Here is a 16,156-nt window from a genome sequence, read left to right as displayed (position 1 = left end):
AACCAGGTCATCGTTGTTGCGGTTTCGAATCGTTTTTCCAAATGCCGAGTCACTCGAAGACATGACCCAAATATATCAATTCTTACCTAGTTTTGTATAAGCTGAGACCAAGAATTTTGAAACGAGATAGTATTAATTGTAGATTCTCACAGGTCTGTCATTGATGTTAATTTGATTTTATCATTTTACCTGCCAGTAGATGTACATAGTAGTAGGGGCAAGCTACTTCAAGACTTGAATACTAGTTCTTCTTGGCTATAAAACATATCGGAATCCCTTGTTATCGATTTCCGTTTGATCCTATTGATAAAATCAGCATGCGTATCAAGATGAATAGGAAAGAAACGGGCTCGAGATCATGGACTTACCAGCATTCCTGCCTCCACACCATCCTCTGAGTTCACAGTCTCCAGTGCCAGACGATCCCGACGCTTGTTTTCGAAATACATATACAAATAGAGTGTGACGATAGCGATCAACTTGATCACATAACCTGCAAGCATTCTAAGAAATAGTCAGCCAGTGGCAACGAGAATAAAGAGAAATCGCACTGTAAGTATTCACATACGCAACATAGGCACTATGGTATCCCGGTGCCTCAGTAGACTTGAATGTCTGAGGTCCAATAATATTTCCAACACAGTAACCAGTGAACAATAAAGCCCCGGTCACCTGTTTCTTCGTATAGCCTGCAATATTCGAGCTGATGATTGTCAGGCTCATGCTAAATCCCAATCCCTGGAAATAGCATAGCCAAAGCGCAACCAATCGCCCCCATTTGTTTGAATCAGGCAGACCGACCAATAGGGCAGATCCCAGAATGCATGTCAGATTAGCGACTATCATGCAGGCACTCCGTGAGTGAAACTTTCCATCATATTTAGTAGCGATGAATCCTCCAATAATGAGAGTGAGGAAGTTCACGCCACCACCAGGAATCTGCAGGTACTGAGTACCGAGTGTGTCGAAACCGAAAGATTCAACGATAATGGAGGTAAACTGAGATATGAAATATTTGTCTCAGTAAAAGTCTAAGAATAATTTTCGAAGGGTTCTTTCGATGATGAGTGCGTGATTCAGTGATAAGAAGTTAATGCTTACGCTGGTCAATGCCGAGTTAGGTATTTGGGCACCGATCGCCATGATGAATAAGAGCCACGTTTTCGGATCGCGCGCGGCTTGCCACACTTGATACCACTTGAACTGATGATTTTTGACTCCCTGTCGGTTGATAGCGACGCGGTCCAATGCGATAGCTCTCTCGCGCTCGGTGAGAAACTTGGCGGTTGATGGAAGATCTGGTAGAAGCCATAGGGCAAAAATACCCATGACGAGAGAGATGGATCCAAAAATCAAAAAGACGTACATCCACCTACCTAGGCCGGTAGTAATATGACCGATGGCGTATCCGAGTAATCTGTTCGAGGTCAGTCATGCGGTTGGGCTATTGGTGCTGAATAGAGCGTACCCGCCAAACATAGTTGCGATGCCATTGGTACAGTAGTAGGCCTCCAGACGTAGAGGCTGCTCCTTTGACTTATACCACATACTCATAAGTAAGACAAATCCTGGATTTACAACGGCTTCAACCATGCCGAGAATGAAGCGGTTGGAGGCGATACCGGCGAAGTTGTGACACGCTGGAGTTGTCATAAGAAGAGCGCCCCAGACTAGTTGATCTTGTAAGTGACTAAACAGCTTTTGGGAGATATGAGATCAAACCTATTGTTGTGCCTCCGAGAAACTTCCCGACTGGGAGCTTCTGCATGGCGAACCCTGCAGGATATTGCGCGATCAAGTAACCGAAGTAGAAGATAGAGCCTGTATCAAATTAGTATCAGCGCTCCAGTCAGAGGGGAATCAGCCTTACTGAGCCATGAATAGTCCGATCCTGTCATATGAGTTCCTTCCTCAAGACCATACACAGACGCAAAATTGATACTATTTTTATCCAAATACTATACCGGAGTGAGAAAGTCTGAATGTAAGATCAAACGCGCGAGAATAGCTTACCTGTAACAAATAGATAAAAAACAAAAGCGGGATCAAGTGAAGATCTATTTTCCTCACTACCTTTTTCTCTTCTTCCGGTGTGTATTCTAAACCTTGATGTCGCTTATAAAACTCATAATTATCATCGCAGTCCGAAGCCACAGGCGCAACGGTCGACGACGTCGCAGCCTCGATTTTTGTATCAATATCCGCCATCCTGAATGGATTCAGTTAGAAGAAATTGAAAAAAGGGAATCTGTGGAGGAATAACCAAGATCGGGAATATCAACGGGCTTTATACACCTCTACTTAGCCAGAAGGCCTGTGGATAATTCGAACTCTGAGTCCGAATGCACGCCATACCCCCACACGTAGTGCCAAGGTGTGCTGTGGTAAAAAGCGGGCTATAAAAGGAGAAGCAGGAAAGAGACTGCAGAAAGTGAAAATGAAGTACTATGATTTGACTAGAAGCTTTAGCGATATGGGTCGACAACGGAGGGACACCGGCTACAAATCCTTTCTCGGTACAACGTGACAGTTATCAACCTATTGCAAGCTGCGAGGAACTTTTTTACTTTAAGGCTTTACATTTGTGGCTTGGTGTCTTCAGAATATGTGTTTGTGGCCAGCGCGATAGGTGGAGGTAATCACGACATCGATGTGCGGATTGCGTGTTAGTAGGTTGGTAATGCAAATGCCACAAGTCAACTGCCGGGTCCAGGGTAACGTTAAATCACTGCTGGAGCAATTTGCACATGTACCTGACTTAATAACACTAAAACTTGGAACATTTGAATGTCTGACCGAGTAAGATGGCCTCAGGGCTCGAGAGTGTAAGATAACTTCAATTGAACTTGAACTCGAAGGTGATTGGTTAGAAGGTGAAATGGGTGCCTTGTTGCCTGGTTGCCTTGTTGCCTGGTTGCCTCGTCGCCTTGACGCCTTAGTGCCTTAGTGCCTTAGTGCCTCATGATCTGAAATTTCCGCCTGGTAGATCAGGCAGAATAGGTGTTGTAACGTATTCGGTAAGCGAGCTGGACATGTAAGCGAGCTGGCCACCCCACCCAAAACGCGTCCATGTATTAGCACTTAGTCAATTCAACCCCCTACTATGCCACCAATTCGCTCCCAAACCTCACGAAATTCAGCTGAGCAGGAGGGTAGGATTTTATTAGCTATACAAGCTATAAAAAATCAAGACATTATCTCGATTCGTGAAGCAGCACGTCGGTTTAACGTGCCGAAATCAACCCTCTCTACCCGTCTCCGTGGTATTCAAAACCGCGCGACTTCTCGCGCCAACTCACACAAATTAACTGAAATCGAAGAGGAAACACTTCAAAAATGGATCCTCTCGCTTGATGATCGTGGAGCAGCGCCCCGGCCGGCTACTGTACGAGAAACTGCGAATCTTCTTCTCGAGGCCCGTGGAATTACCCCAGCTCAAACAGTTGGCGAAAAATGGGTTTATAACTTCGTGAAAAGACATCCTGAACTATCGAACCGGTTCTCAAGACGCTATAATTATGAGCGTGCAAAATTTGAAGATCCAAAAATCATTGGTGAATGGTTTAATCTTGTTCAAAAAACCATATCTCAATACGCATCGACCCTAACGACATTTACAACTTTGATGAGACTGGTTTTGCGATGGGATTAGTAGCGACCGCAAAGGTTGTTACAAGGGCTAAATACTATAGACGGAGATCACTATTACAACCTGGAAATCATGAGTGGGTAACTGCAATTGAATGTATAAATGCTTCAGGATGGGCGCTGCCTCCATGTGTGATTTTCAAAGGCAAAGTTTTTATCGAGTCTTAGTTTGATAACCTCCCAGATGATTGGCGATTTGAAGTAAGTCCAAATGGCTGGACATCTGACGAAATTGGTATTCGTTGGCTTCAAAATCTCTTTATTCCATCAACTTTTTCACGGTCAAAAGGCCAATATCGACTTTTAATTCTTGATGGCTATGGAAGTCATTTAACACCAAAGTTTGATGAAATTTATGAAGAAAACAACATCATACCAATTTGCATACCTGCACATTCATCACACCTTTTACAGCCACTTGATATTGGTTGTTTTGCGGTATCAAAACGCTTATACGGTCGGATGGTTGAAATGAAAATGCGGCTTGGGATCAACCATATCGATAAACTCGATTTCCTTAAAGCATATCCCCTTGCCCGAATTGAGACATTTAAATCGGAGACTATTAAAAATAGCTTCGCAGCTGCTGGTTTAATACCTTTTTGTCCCGATCGGGTTCTATCAAAGCTTAATATTTGTCTTTATACACCAACACCTCCACCAAGCCAGGATAGTGATTCAAGCCAGAACTTTACACCAAAAACCCCGTTTACCGAAAAACAACTGCGTCGGCAAGCTTTATCAATTAAAGCTTTACTTCATACAGGATCTTGAAGTCCCCCCCAGCCCATCAGATCGTGCGATAAACCAACTTGTTAAAGGCTGTCAACTCGCGTTACAAGGCGCTGCAATCTTAAGAAAGGAAAACAGCGAATTACGCGCCGCCAACGAGAAACAAAAGCAAAAACGAACTCGATCAACTAGACAGATAGCCTACGAAGGGGATCTCTCAGTTCAACAGGTTCGTGAGCTACGTTCGGAGCCATTCGAGGCCCAGGTAGCGCGAATCAATAGCTACCGTGAGCAGGTCTCAGAGGGTTTACAGCCACGTACGCAGGGCCAGCGAGGATGTGGAATATGTAGACATCCAGGGCATAGAAGGGAAACATGTCCAGATAGACCTAATTAGTTTATTGAATTAATCTTATAACGTTTTGGCTAAGAAAAATACATTTAGAATTAATGACTTTGGTTGGGTGCGCAGCTTGCTTACATGCGCAGCTCGCTTACCGAATACGTTATGTACAGGGAAGCGCCAATGCATAGTTACGCTGCATACTCCTCATGCTTTTCCTTTGTCTTTTCCTCATCATCCACCGTCCCAGCTTGTCCAAAGGGTGACTGGTCTCTCCGAAGCTCACGAGCTGCTTTGACCGGGTGCCAAATATTTTTACTTTCCAAAAAGATATTATCAATAGCCTCCAGATGAAGACCTTTGGTCTCGGGAAAGAAGAAATAAACCACTGGAAGGGTTAACGAATGTTTTCCGTGATGGGTCAAGCTCTTAAAAGGACTTACTTGGTACCAGAAGTACAAGATTTATGGCTGCATAAATTATGAAGTATTTCCAACCCAATGAACTGAATCCATCTGGCGTTACTTCCACTACAAGGAAGTTAAATGTCCACGAGGATGCAGTCGACATGCCGGTGATCTGTGTTCGCACGGCTAGAGGTGCGATTTCAGAACAGTAGAGATATGTAAGGCCAATGCATCCTGTAACGTAGAAGAATACGTAGAGGAAAATAAAGGCGACGGCCGTGTCTGATGCGGCTTTATTGCCTTTTTGGGAGATACACCCTCCCATCACGGCCATGCAAATTCCCATTCCCACAAATGAGAGAATAAGAAGCTTCCGACGGCCGGCCTTTTCTACCGTCAAAGCTCCGAAGGGACTAATAAGAATCTTCCTGCTTAATGTTAGACCTCGAGACTTTCAAGTTGAAGTTCAAGCTTAGGCTTGAGAAAACTTTGTCACGCCATACCAAGAATATAGAATTGCCGACATGAGGAGTGGCATATTTCCTGTCATCCCCAAGAACTCTTTGAAGATCGTTGATTGATAGAAAGTAAGCGCGTTTTGTCCACATATTTGCTGGGCCATCTGAGTGCACACTGCGATCAGGGCTCTGTGTCCAAATCGAGATGGTCCACTGCGGAAGATGTCCTTGAATGAGCCCTCTCCGGTTTCCTGGAGAGACTGTTCAACCTCCTCAATTTGACGTACAACGCCTTCGCTCTCGGAGGATTCGTCAAGTAGAATTGCTATGACCTCGCGTGCCTCGTCAATGCGACCTACTTTAATCAGCCACCGGGGCTATTGCTGTTAGCTTGGTACAGAGGAGAAAACGACCAGAAAGCATACTGATTCAGGCCAAAATGGAGCAAAAGCGATTGAGATAAGGCATAGGACAGCGGGAAATGCAAGTGGAAGTCGCCAGACGACCGATCCCTCCGCATAAGCCAGGCCATACTCCAACCATCCAGCCACAGCGAGACCCATGGCTAAGAATCCACTCTGAAGCATAACGACAAATCCTCGTAGCCTAGGGGTAGTTGTCTCACTTTGCCTATAATTCCCAACATTAGCCGTCGTCTGATTGTATGGACTCAGGTCTAGCATACCAATTCGGCCCAGTAGCTGTTACAGCTCCAAATCCAAACCCGGTAACCAGTCTCCCAACAATGAGATGGGCCAGCGTGAAAGCCGTACTTTGCAAGATTGACCCAATGATGGTGACCAGGAGACCGAGCATGAACGTTCGCTTTCTCCCAAGGATATCACCGATGAAGATGCATCCAATCGCACTGAAAAGACAGCCTAGGTTGAAAAGTGCCACGACGGTCCCTTCAATCCGTGAATTCTGTGCATTGAGTGCGCCAGTTGTATTTACCGTATCCAATTGCGGGAATTGGGTCACCCATGACTCTCGATCAACGATCCCACTTGACATGGCATTGAGATAACCGAAGCAGATGTATGCAGGTATTATCACCGTGGCTACATGGCCTGCAGTGAGTGTGTTTCCTCTCAGCCCGAATGCTAGCTTCATCCTGATTCTCCTTTACTCACAAGTTGATGAAGCGTATATCCTCAGGAAGGGGCGGGGCTATCTAAACAGCAATGGCAATAAATAGCAGAAAATCGCAGAAGTCTACAAATCCGCCCAAGCTTGAAAAGATGTCATGGTAAGACATGTGCATAAATCGGGCAGCTCTCCAGTTCGGGCCCGGCTTCTCCCTGGTTCCTTGTCCCACAATTCCCCATCCTTCCCCGTTTCCCCGACTAACACCATACCGGTTTCCATCGACTACGCGGGGCCCCGGGTAGTCTCGGTTTAGCCCCTTTTCGCTCGGCAATGGCATGTTCCGGTTGAAGTGGAGCCATAAGTGTTTCCTGATGCCGAAAGAACCTGTCATTGGTCATGTGGTCCCGAGAACGAAGACTGGTGTGCATTTCAAGTGGATCAAGGTTGATCAGCTCTTTTTCCGCCGACTTTTCCGCGAGTCATAGTTTATATTGATTGAGGCGTTCGAACATTTCCACAAGTTCCGGAAATATACTCGGTCAGAGTCGTCATACCATGATGTGACCCTTAAGATGGAAATTTTTAGGGACTCGGAGGAATTAGGATGGGAAATATTGGAAGTAATCGGTTTCACGTACGTGGCGGATAAGGCGGGGAGGAACTTGAAATATCAACCGGCACTGAGTTGACCTCATCCGATTATTCATGTTGGGCCTGAAGCGGATCACAGTGAAAAATTGACCCATTCCAAGGTTCGCCAGCACTTGAGTGGATTGGAGAATCATGCATGCATGTGATACTGCTACTAAGAGGAAAGGACATCAACATTTGAATGGACATGATCATTGACCCAGATGTCCATCCCATTCCAGTATGAAGTCACAAGTGCAAACTTGAACTTGAACATTTCAAATGTTGAAGTTGAATCATCAAGTGATATTTTGATAGTAAAGGAGCTCTATTCAAATGTTGATATATATGTATTAAACTTGAAACATGATTTGTCTTCAAATGTATGTGTGACTTGGGCCAATCTTGTAAAGAAAATTTCAGAGAAAATTCTGAATCTTGACTTTCAATTCTATATGTATCGTATATGGTCATTCCCACTCGTCTATAATGCGCAATAACTTATCAAGTTGCGATTCAAACATCTAAACAGTAAACTTGATCTTGTTGGCAGGACCCGCAGCGACAGCAGCTTTGCGCACCGCCTCCTCACCAACCTCCTCAAAAATATCATAGCCCCAGTTGGCAGGGAAGTTGAAGCGCTTGTGGCGCTCAAGGCCAGTCAACTTGGCAAATGCCCCATCAGACAGAGTCTTGACCTGCAGGTTAGACGCAATGCGGGAGGGAGTAACACTCTTTGATAAAACAACGGTGCCGCGCTGAACACCCCAGCTTGCAAGCAAGGGACCTGGATCCATGCTAGTTTTCTTCGCAACCTCAGCAACAAGAGGATCATCAACGGTGCGAGGCTCGCCGCTCTGGTTGTTACCCAAGGGGAGTATGCCTCCACGATAATTCCCTTGCTCTGACAGAATTTCAGCAGCTCGGGCTGCTGAAGATACGGGTGGGCTTCGATCTGGTTTGCGGCGGGGACGACGGAGACTTGGCCGAGGAGTTCCTCGAGGCGACGGACGTTGAAGTTAGAGACGCCGATAGCCTTGACCTTGCCGGTGCTCAATAACTTCTCCATCTCCTTGTAGGTACTGATATAGTCAACATCGGCCAGTTGAAAGACACCTTTCTCGCTCAGAGGGAACCACTTGTTGCCGGACTTGAATGCACTGGGGACAGGTTAGCCGATGGCTTCAGATAAAGCAAGGAGGAAATAAACCTACACAGGCCAGTGCATCAGATACAAGTCAAGATAGTCAACTCCAAGATCCTTCAAAGTCTTTTCAAGGGCGGGCACAACATCTTCGGGGGCGTGGCTTGTGTTCCAGAGCTTGCCAGTAATGAAGATTTCCTCGCGTGGTACGCCGGATTTCTTGATGCCATTGCCAACCTCTGTTTCATTACGGTAGATAGCGGCGCAGTCAATATGACGATAACCTTGCTTAAGAGCGACCTCCACAGCGTTTTCAACCTCAAGGGGCTTTGCCTGCCATGTTCCGAACCCGACGGCGGGGATCTTAGCACCAGTGTTAAGAATGAAGTGAGTCTGGAGAGCCATTTGGAAGGAGTCGGAAGGATCAATTGATGATCTGAATTGAAAGAAGGGAATTGTTGAAGAGGAAATATCCTGGTTTAATCAACCATACCAACCTATTGATCTCGTGGCAATTAGGCGAGCCTCCACTCTCTGCCATCATCGAAGTATTCACTGGGATGAGTGCTAGTGTGATGAGTGTCGGAAAAGGAGTTGGTTAATGACGGAAAGTGGAGTCAGGTGCGGATAAATATGCGCGGCGGCGGCAGCGCAGTACAGATCCACCCACTTGAATTCGATCGTGACATTGCGCGCAGGAGTCCGAGCTTCGGACTCGGACCGTTTTGATTTTGGGTTGTTCTCGTGTTTTGTCATTCCACACTGACTGAATTCAGGTTCCTGATTGCTTCCTGTAGTCCAAGTCTTCGCCACAAGTTCCACCTCCGACACTTGACCTTGATTATATTGGAAGAAGAAATATCGGTCACAAACTTGGGAAATGTCAGATAATCTCGCATTTGACGAACTTCCGTTGCGAATAGATGGCCCTCGAGGTAATGCGTGGGGTTTGTTTGGGGGTAAAGATGAGTGTGGCATGTTGAACTTCCTCACCCCAGAGAGAATTAATGCCGCCGCAAAGGAAATCCAGCATGGTATTCGCATTCCCACTGACCTTCCACTGGATTACATGTCAAATCCATGCTTTGGTCGCTCTGCATTTCACCAGAACATCAAGAATAAAGCTCCTCGTTCTGTCAACGATGATACGCTTCAGTTCAACACTCAAATTAGTTCTCAGTGGGACGGCTTCAGGCATTACGGATATCAAGATGCAAAGCTATACTTTAACGGGCATACTTTGGAGGACTTATTGTCAACCAAAGTAAATGGCATACATGGTTCGTGTACTTGGAGAGAGTTGATTCAAAAGTGAATTTCCCACTGACAACTGTTGGGAAAACAGCATGGGTTGAAAATGGAGGAATCGTCGGACGAGGCGTCTTGCTAGACTATGCTTCCTGGGCAGAAGAAAATAATATCATAGTCGATCATTTTTCCACTCATGCCATTTCAGCCACAACCCTTCAAACGATCGCCGCAGAACGAAAAACAGAGCTGAAGCGCGGAGACATTGTTTTTATTCGATCGGGATGGACAAAGGCATTCTCCAGTCTGTCGGAGGCGCAGGCAGTAGCTCTGGCAGAACATTCATCACCTCCAGCTGTTGGTATCGAGTCATCAGAGGAGACTTTACGTTGGCTATGGGATGGAGGATTTGCAGCTATCGCGGGAGACATGCCAAGTATGGAAGCGTGGCCATGCCAAGATACAGAGTTCTGGCTTCATGAGTGGCTATTGGCTGGTTGGGGGATGCCAATTGGAGAACTATTTGACTTGGAACGGTTAAGTGCGGAATGTAAACGACTTGGAAGATGGTCTTTTTTCTTTAGCAGTGTCCCTCTAAGAGTAAGTTCTCGTCCCCCTATTAATCCCGTATCAGCTTCATTTTAACCATATCCAGGTGCCTGGAGGAGTCGCAAGCCCCCCCTAATGGGGTCGCTATTATGTAGCCTCAATCTAGTACTCAAATGACAACTTGAAGAGATGAATATAAAGAGTTATGCAAGAAAATTAAATATTTAGAGAATGCTCATTGAAAACTGTATTTAGAATCGAGATTGTAGGTGAGACGAAAAGAACCCTTGAAACCTCAGACTTGGAAGCGATGGACGTTCTCAGCTCAAGTTGGAAAATTTTAGGATTATTTCCAAGGTTCCAACTTGATTGGACTCATGCCACACTAACTAGAATGAATAACGGAAAAATATATCTTCTCTGTCCGTTTGATCAAAGTTGGCCTCCGCAGATGAGGTTTGTACATTTGCATCTTCCAATGCAATCCCTTGACTGTCTAAAGCCTGTTCCTTCTTTCTATTTAGCATACCCGCATATGCTGCGAATGATAGAACTAGAAAGATCTCCACACAATATGCCACTAACATGGCCACGATCCCGGAAGTATAGGTAGGAGCTTCATTCTCCTTGAATGAAAATGGGCCCACGATATTTCCGACGCAGTACGACACAAAGAATAGTGCACTCACTACAGTCCGCTTTGTGGAGCCTCCGGTATTGGCGGTGATGAGCGACATGATCATCGCAAACGAGGCGGTATATGTGCTTGTTAACTATATAAATGATAGGTTAGCGGAATTGACTACACCACACTCTGGGAGTGAGTTCAGTTTACCCAGTAGCAGACTAGTAGTGCTGCTTTGTGCTCGCGTGGGATTGTATGGATCCCTACCGCACCCGCCAGAGCCGGGCAAACATAGATGATGGCCACGAGGCAGCGCTTCTGTCCAGGTAGCCATCGCTGAATGTACATGGCGGAAACATTGAACACAATAATCACCATCCCGTAGGGGATTTGAAATAGAGTGGTGACAAGGTTCGAGTATCCAAAGCCCTCGATGATGAGACTACCAAAGTTGCTGGCGGCACCATTCACAACTTGGGTGGCAACTCCGCACAAGAAGAGAAGCCAGGTTTTTGGGTCTGTGATGGCCTCAATGATCTGATACTTTTTAATTCCTGCGTGGTTAGCGCCCTGGTGTCGTCTTCCCAGCCTTCGCACTGCTACCTCTTTTTCCTCGTCGTTCAACCAAGGGCTAGTGTCTGGTTAGAATTTCTTTCTTCGCTAGAAACCAATGATAGATTACTTACGCAACTGAAGGGTTCTCAGCGAGCATGAAGTACATGAAAATTGACCAAACGCATGATATAGCACCAATGACAATAAATTGATACTGCCAGGACTGCAATAATCCTTTTATTTGACCCACTCCAAACGCTAGGAGGCCGCCAAAGGAGTTGGCAACTCCAAGGAAAGTTGACCACCAGCCTATCCGGATCGGCTGTTCTTCAATTTTGTACCATTTGGCTGTGATCAAGAGGTAGGCGGGCGTGGAGCAGGACTCGAGGGCGCCAATCAAGAAACGTAAGGCGAGGAAAGAGTTGAAGCCAGAACAACCAGCCAGAGCCATGGTCATCCCACCCCAGAAAAACAGATTCAGAGACAGCCACTTTGAAACAGGTACTTTTTGCATCATAAATGAGGTGGGATATTCGAACTATACAGAGCGTGAGTCATCGCCTAGAACACATATCAGATTGACACTCACTGCAAGATATCCGAAATAAAACATGCTTCCTATTCATCAATTTCAGTCAGGTTAGCTGGATTTGTAAAAAGGGGTAGAATAATGACATACCTAGCCAGCTGTACTCAGCTCCATGCAAATTTAAGCCTTCTTTCAATCCGAAGACAGCAGAGTATCCAAGCATTGCCTTGTCAATGTAAGTGATCAAGTATGTAACGCAAATGAATGGAATGACCATCATGTCGATTTTACGGATCACTCTTCTCTCCAGTGCTGGCTCTACCACCGAATCCAGTGTCGAGAGCTGACCCTGTTTTTGGGTGACGACACATTGATTCTCCAAAGATTCCACATGGTCCGCAGTGCTCTTTGAATAGTCTGGCTGCATCTTCATGATGTTATAGCCTGTGAAGAGAGAGAATGGTTGGGTATACGCAATATACTCTTCCAGAATAGAATACCCCAGGGAAAGCGGATACTTTTCATTCTCCACGGGGCATGGAGAGAGGGGATCCCCTTCTCTGTGGAGCCGAGACTTTCCATACAGGTAACACTTCCAAGGTTTGATCCCGGTCTCATAGCTTGTAAGGACAACTTTCGGATTTGATCGCGGAAAAGAGCCAAAAGCACAAACAAGCATAGCACCCCCGCATTAAACATTTGAAGCGGGTGATTGAATTGGAGTTCTAGACCTGCCAGTGGTGATAGATCCAGTGCCATGTTAGGAATCGAGATTACGTCACAGTCTTGATAGGACAGTTCATGTGGAACGAGACTCCGTCAGCGCTCATTAGGTTCAACTTCCAGTTGCTGATTTTACCGAATCCTCCCACCTCCAGGGCTGGGCTACCCCAAAATTGAACATACTTCAAGTCTTTGGAATCCGATGCCAGTGGTTGAATGTTAAACTCCAAAAACCTTGGAACTCGGAAAGAACCTTACAAGCGCATCTTCGGCGCTTGAAGTTGAGATGGTGCACAGGTCATGGTAGTTTTTTTAGCTATGTATATATTTTTCAACCTCGGAACATCCTTCAATTTGAAGTTCTCCAGGCGACCTTCAAGCTATCTTGAACCAGTTGACTGTATCCTAACCATCGTTCAATTATCTTCTCAGTCATACCCTCGTACTTTTTTACTTCAAATGTTACATAGGAACTTCCAAAATATCCAACTGAGAATAAAGAAAAGGTTTAAACGGTTATATGACTGCTAACCTTGAAAGGTGGACGGACTCTGGGGTATTGAGTAGAATCGGAAGGCGGTATCGCCGAGGCGGAAAAAAGCGGATAAGGAGTTGCCATCTTCAACTTCCAATTCAATCCCACTCAGGGCGTCGAACACAAGGAGAAAACTATAGATCGAAACGAAGCTAATGATGGATGAGGTCGGAGATACACCTCTGAGAACCCCTACACGGCATAACAGTGGATCCCAAAGGGATAGGCGACTGTCATCCCGCACGGCGCGGAAAAGAAGCAAGGTCTCGCGGGCATGCGACGGCTGCAAATCTCGCAAGAAGGCTTGCACTGGAGACATTCCATGCAGGTTTTGTTTACGCATCGGTACCACCTGCACCTACGATGTTCCTTACCACAGAGGTGCTCCTGTTTCTCCGCGACCGTCAACCCAACAAGAAAATGTGGGCACACCAGCAACGACTCAGCCTACAGCACGGTCGGATACCCTTCAGACAGGCCCTGTTCCTACAAACTCGGCTCCAGATGGCTTGATTGATAGTGGAGGACAATATAGAGGCCCAACCTCTGCGCACTCCTTCCTGGCTAGAGCTATGAGAAATTTCCACAACCACCCTCTGGAGGCTCAGCCTGCATCAGTTTCAACAGAAGATGTTCATGAATCCATATTTTCATATGGTGACCGTCATGCCCCAAGGGTTGATCCATCACAGCTACAGTGGCCAAATCAAACCACGGTGAACCGCCTAGTCAAACGATATTTCGACTTCGCATCTCCCACGTATCGGATACTGCACCAAGGCACTGTGGAAGAATGGGTCAATACAATTTTCAGCGACCAGTCCGTGTCATTTACCTCTAGAATAGGAGCCACCCCTACAATACCACCGGCTGCCGAGGCGATTATTCTACTCATTTGCGCAATTGCGTCTTTATCATCGGCCTCGGAAGAACCAACGGATCAAGTTAACATAGGAAATCTGCAACAATACGAGGCATATTATCAAATGGCAGAGCAAATCCTGGCAAAAGATACAGGTATGCCATATCTGGAATTTATACAGGCACGATTCATATCTGTTCTTTATCTTCTGGGTGCATCGCGCATGAATCAAGCCTGGTTCAATTTTGGTCCCACGGTACAATTGATCATGGCAATTGGACTGCACAGAAAGCGTATGCGTTCTCCTTCCAGCAGCTTGAGTCTGATCTCCCATGAATGTTCGAAGCGAGTGCTGTGGTGTTCATTCACACTTGATCAATATTTGAGTCTTATCCTGGGACGGCCAAGATTATTACATGACGAAGATATTGACCAAGAATATCCGACCTTGGTGAACGACGAGAATTTGGATGCTGCCCAATTGAATCCAAGTTCACTGAGGAACTGCCTCATGGACGCGCCTGTATGTCATGCTAAGCTATCGCGAATCTTGGCTAGGGCTTCCCAAGACTTATACTCTATCAAATCTTTCGACAAAGATCAGGACATCAAAAGTGTGGGGAGTCTGATAAGTCAAATCACACAGTGGCAATCTGAGCTTCCACTTCTTTTCACAGAGAACGTTTGCCCAAGTAGCCTGATCACTACCTTTCGAAGGCAGCTGACGGTCATTCGTCTCGCCCATTATCATGCCATTATGTTTGTGACACGTCCGCTTCTACTCTGGGACTGCTCAAATGAACCACGGTCAACAAATCTCAACGGCTACCTTCAATCCTGCGTGATTACCGCCCGTAAGACACTTGAGTTGATATTGGATCTTGCCAAAGAGAATCAATTCTTCCATTCATTTTGGTACACGCAATATATTGCGTTCAATGCACTATCGATTCTTTACATCTACATCATTCATTCTTGCAAAGGCCGTATTCCGCATGAGTGGGTATTTTCAGACACATCAAACCATTCTCAAGCAGGGCCTTTTGTATTCGATCAGATATCCTTATATGAATTGGCTGAAAGAACTCAAGATTACTTACGTCAAGTGACAGAAAAGAATGCTCTCGCTTGGAGATATGCAATTGTCTTGGATGCCTTGCGGTCAGAGTCCAAATCACTCCTCTATCGTGATCCTAGCGGGGAGGACTATCAAATGATCACCCCACAACTGGAAGCCCTTCAGCGGTCTGTCGTGTCAAATGCGGACCCCCCTAGGCCATGATGTATCTATTGATAGATTCATGGTGCCTGAACAGCCACCCGTAGACTGGGAGGGTCTCCAGGCGTCAATGACAGATCTAGCTACTAATATCGAACTCCCTGGCCGAACCTCACTATTTTGGGGCATTGAAAACCTCTTTCCTTCTTTGGGCACGAGCGAAGATGTCTCGCTAGACTTCTGGCCTCAGCTAGACCGTCTCCCCATATGTCTGTTGATCAAAAACATTGAACTGTTGAATTTTGCTGATGATCTATCTTTATAGCACTTCCCAATCCTCCGAATGTTTGAATAGATTCAAATACTTCAACCTTCTCTTTGAGTCCGCAATGTACGAGACCTGGATAGTCTTATACCGGGATTTCCAACTGTTTTCCAAACTACTTCCAATAATAATACCGGAATCAATCATTAATTCTTTGGATGCCCTGCATGTATGGGTTTCCCCACAGAGCCTAATATAAGATCAGAACCCTTTGAAGCCAAAGGAATAGACGAAAGCTACGTAGCGCCCCCAAGCACTGAATGCTGCCGGTTTCCCACATGTGCGCCATGTGGTAGGTAATCTATTACTATTTAGTAGAATATTGATAACGTGAATCCTCGTTTTTGCTAGCAATTGTAACCAAGTGCCGATCAGGACAAAGAGCGCTTTTCCGCCTCAATTTCGAAGACTTGTCGGAAAACCCATTACAGCGGGATAATCCGCCCGGTAACCTTGGAATGTCTCTCGAGGTCCAATCAATGTCTCCACATGGAACCGGAAAGTTCTCCGCTGTCGGATTTACAGGACCTTTGCG

At 45.9% G+C, this 16,156-nt stretch overlaps 6 protein-coding genes across 6 annotated transcripts; 2 read left to right on the top strand and 4 right to left on the bottom strand.

Moving 5' to 3' along the window:
• Positions 1-255: 255 nt before the first annotated feature.
• On the bottom strand, positions 256-2,208 carry N7483_012457 (putative MFS transporter; the record flags this gene model as incomplete). Its single annotated transcript, XM_057095884.1, has 8 exons — positions 256-300; positions 369-504; positions 569-999; positions 1,102-1,417; positions 1,469-1,670; positions 1,723-1,821; positions 1,871-1,958; positions 2,014-2,208. 8 exons carry the CDS (start codon positions 2,206-2,208, stop codon positions 256-258), a joined length of 1,512 nt encoding a protein of 503 aa, XP_056941855.1.
• Positions 2,209-4,965: 2,757 nt separating this feature from the next.
• N7483_012456 (sugar porter family MFS transporter) lies at positions 4,966-6,701 on the bottom strand (the record flags this gene model as incomplete). The annotated part of the gene is made up of 5 exons (XM_057095883.1): positions 4,966-5,111; positions 5,167-5,558; positions 5,634-5,965; positions 6,014-6,218; positions 6,274-6,701. Coding segments are annotated over 5 exons (1,503 nt in total), but the record flags the coding sequence as incomplete, so codon positions are not given.
• A 1,130-nt stretch (positions 6,702-7,831) lies between these two features.
• N7483_012455 (uncharacterized protein) lies at positions 7,832-8,856 on the bottom strand (the record flags this gene model as incomplete). Its single annotated transcript, XM_057095882.1, is given in 3 exon segments — positions 7,832-8,164; positions 8,176-8,467; positions 8,522-8,856. 3 exon segments carry the CDS (start codon positions 8,854-8,856, stop codon positions 7,832-7,834), a joined length of 960 nt encoding a protein of 319 aa, XP_056941853.1.
• Positions 8,857-9,331: 475 nt separating this feature from the next.
• On the top strand, positions 9,332-10,384 carry N7483_012454 (uncharacterized protein; the record flags this gene model as incomplete). The annotated part of the gene is made up of 3 exons (XM_057095881.1): positions 9,332-9,731; positions 9,797-10,299; positions 10,355-10,384. The coding sequence occupies 3 exons, from the start codon at positions 9,332-9,334 to the stop codon at positions 10,382-10,384; spliced, it is 933 nt and encodes a 310-aa protein (XP_056941852.1).
• A 253-nt stretch (positions 10,385-10,637) lies between these two features.
• N7483_012453 (MFS general substrate transporter) lies at positions 10,638-12,390 on the bottom strand (the record flags this gene model as incomplete). Its single annotated transcript, XM_057095880.1, has 5 exons — positions 10,638-11,021; positions 11,084-11,504; positions 11,560-11,966; positions 12,018-12,046; positions 12,108-12,390. The coding sequence occupies 5 exons, from the start codon at positions 12,388-12,390 to the stop codon at positions 10,638-10,640; spliced, it is 1,524 nt and encodes a 507-aa protein (XP_056941851.1).
• A 983-nt stretch (positions 12,391-13,373) lies between these two features.
• N7483_012452 (Zn(II)2Cys6 transcription factor) lies at positions 13,374-15,647 on the top strand (the record flags this gene model as incomplete). Its single annotated transcript, XM_057095879.1, has 3 exons — positions 13,374-15,322; positions 15,375-15,565; positions 15,622-15,647. 3 exons carry the CDS (start codon positions 13,374-13,376, stop codon positions 15,645-15,647), a joined length of 2,166 nt encoding a protein of 721 aa, XP_056941850.1.
• Positions 15,648-16,156: the final 509 nt, after the last annotated feature.

Source organism: Penicillium malachiteum (genome assembly GCF_028827825.1).
Source record: "Penicillium malachiteum strain IBT 17515 chromosome Unknown utg000005l:1.0-9002435.0:326005.0-9005861.0, whole genome shotgun sequence".
In the NCBI taxonomy this organism is placed as follows: Eukaryota; Fungi; Ascomycota; class Eurotiomycetes; order Eurotiales; family Aspergillaceae; genus Penicillium; species Penicillium malachiteum.
The sequence above is the reverse complement of the archived record's forward strand: the minus strand, read 5'-3'. Positions and strand labels throughout refer to the sequence as shown.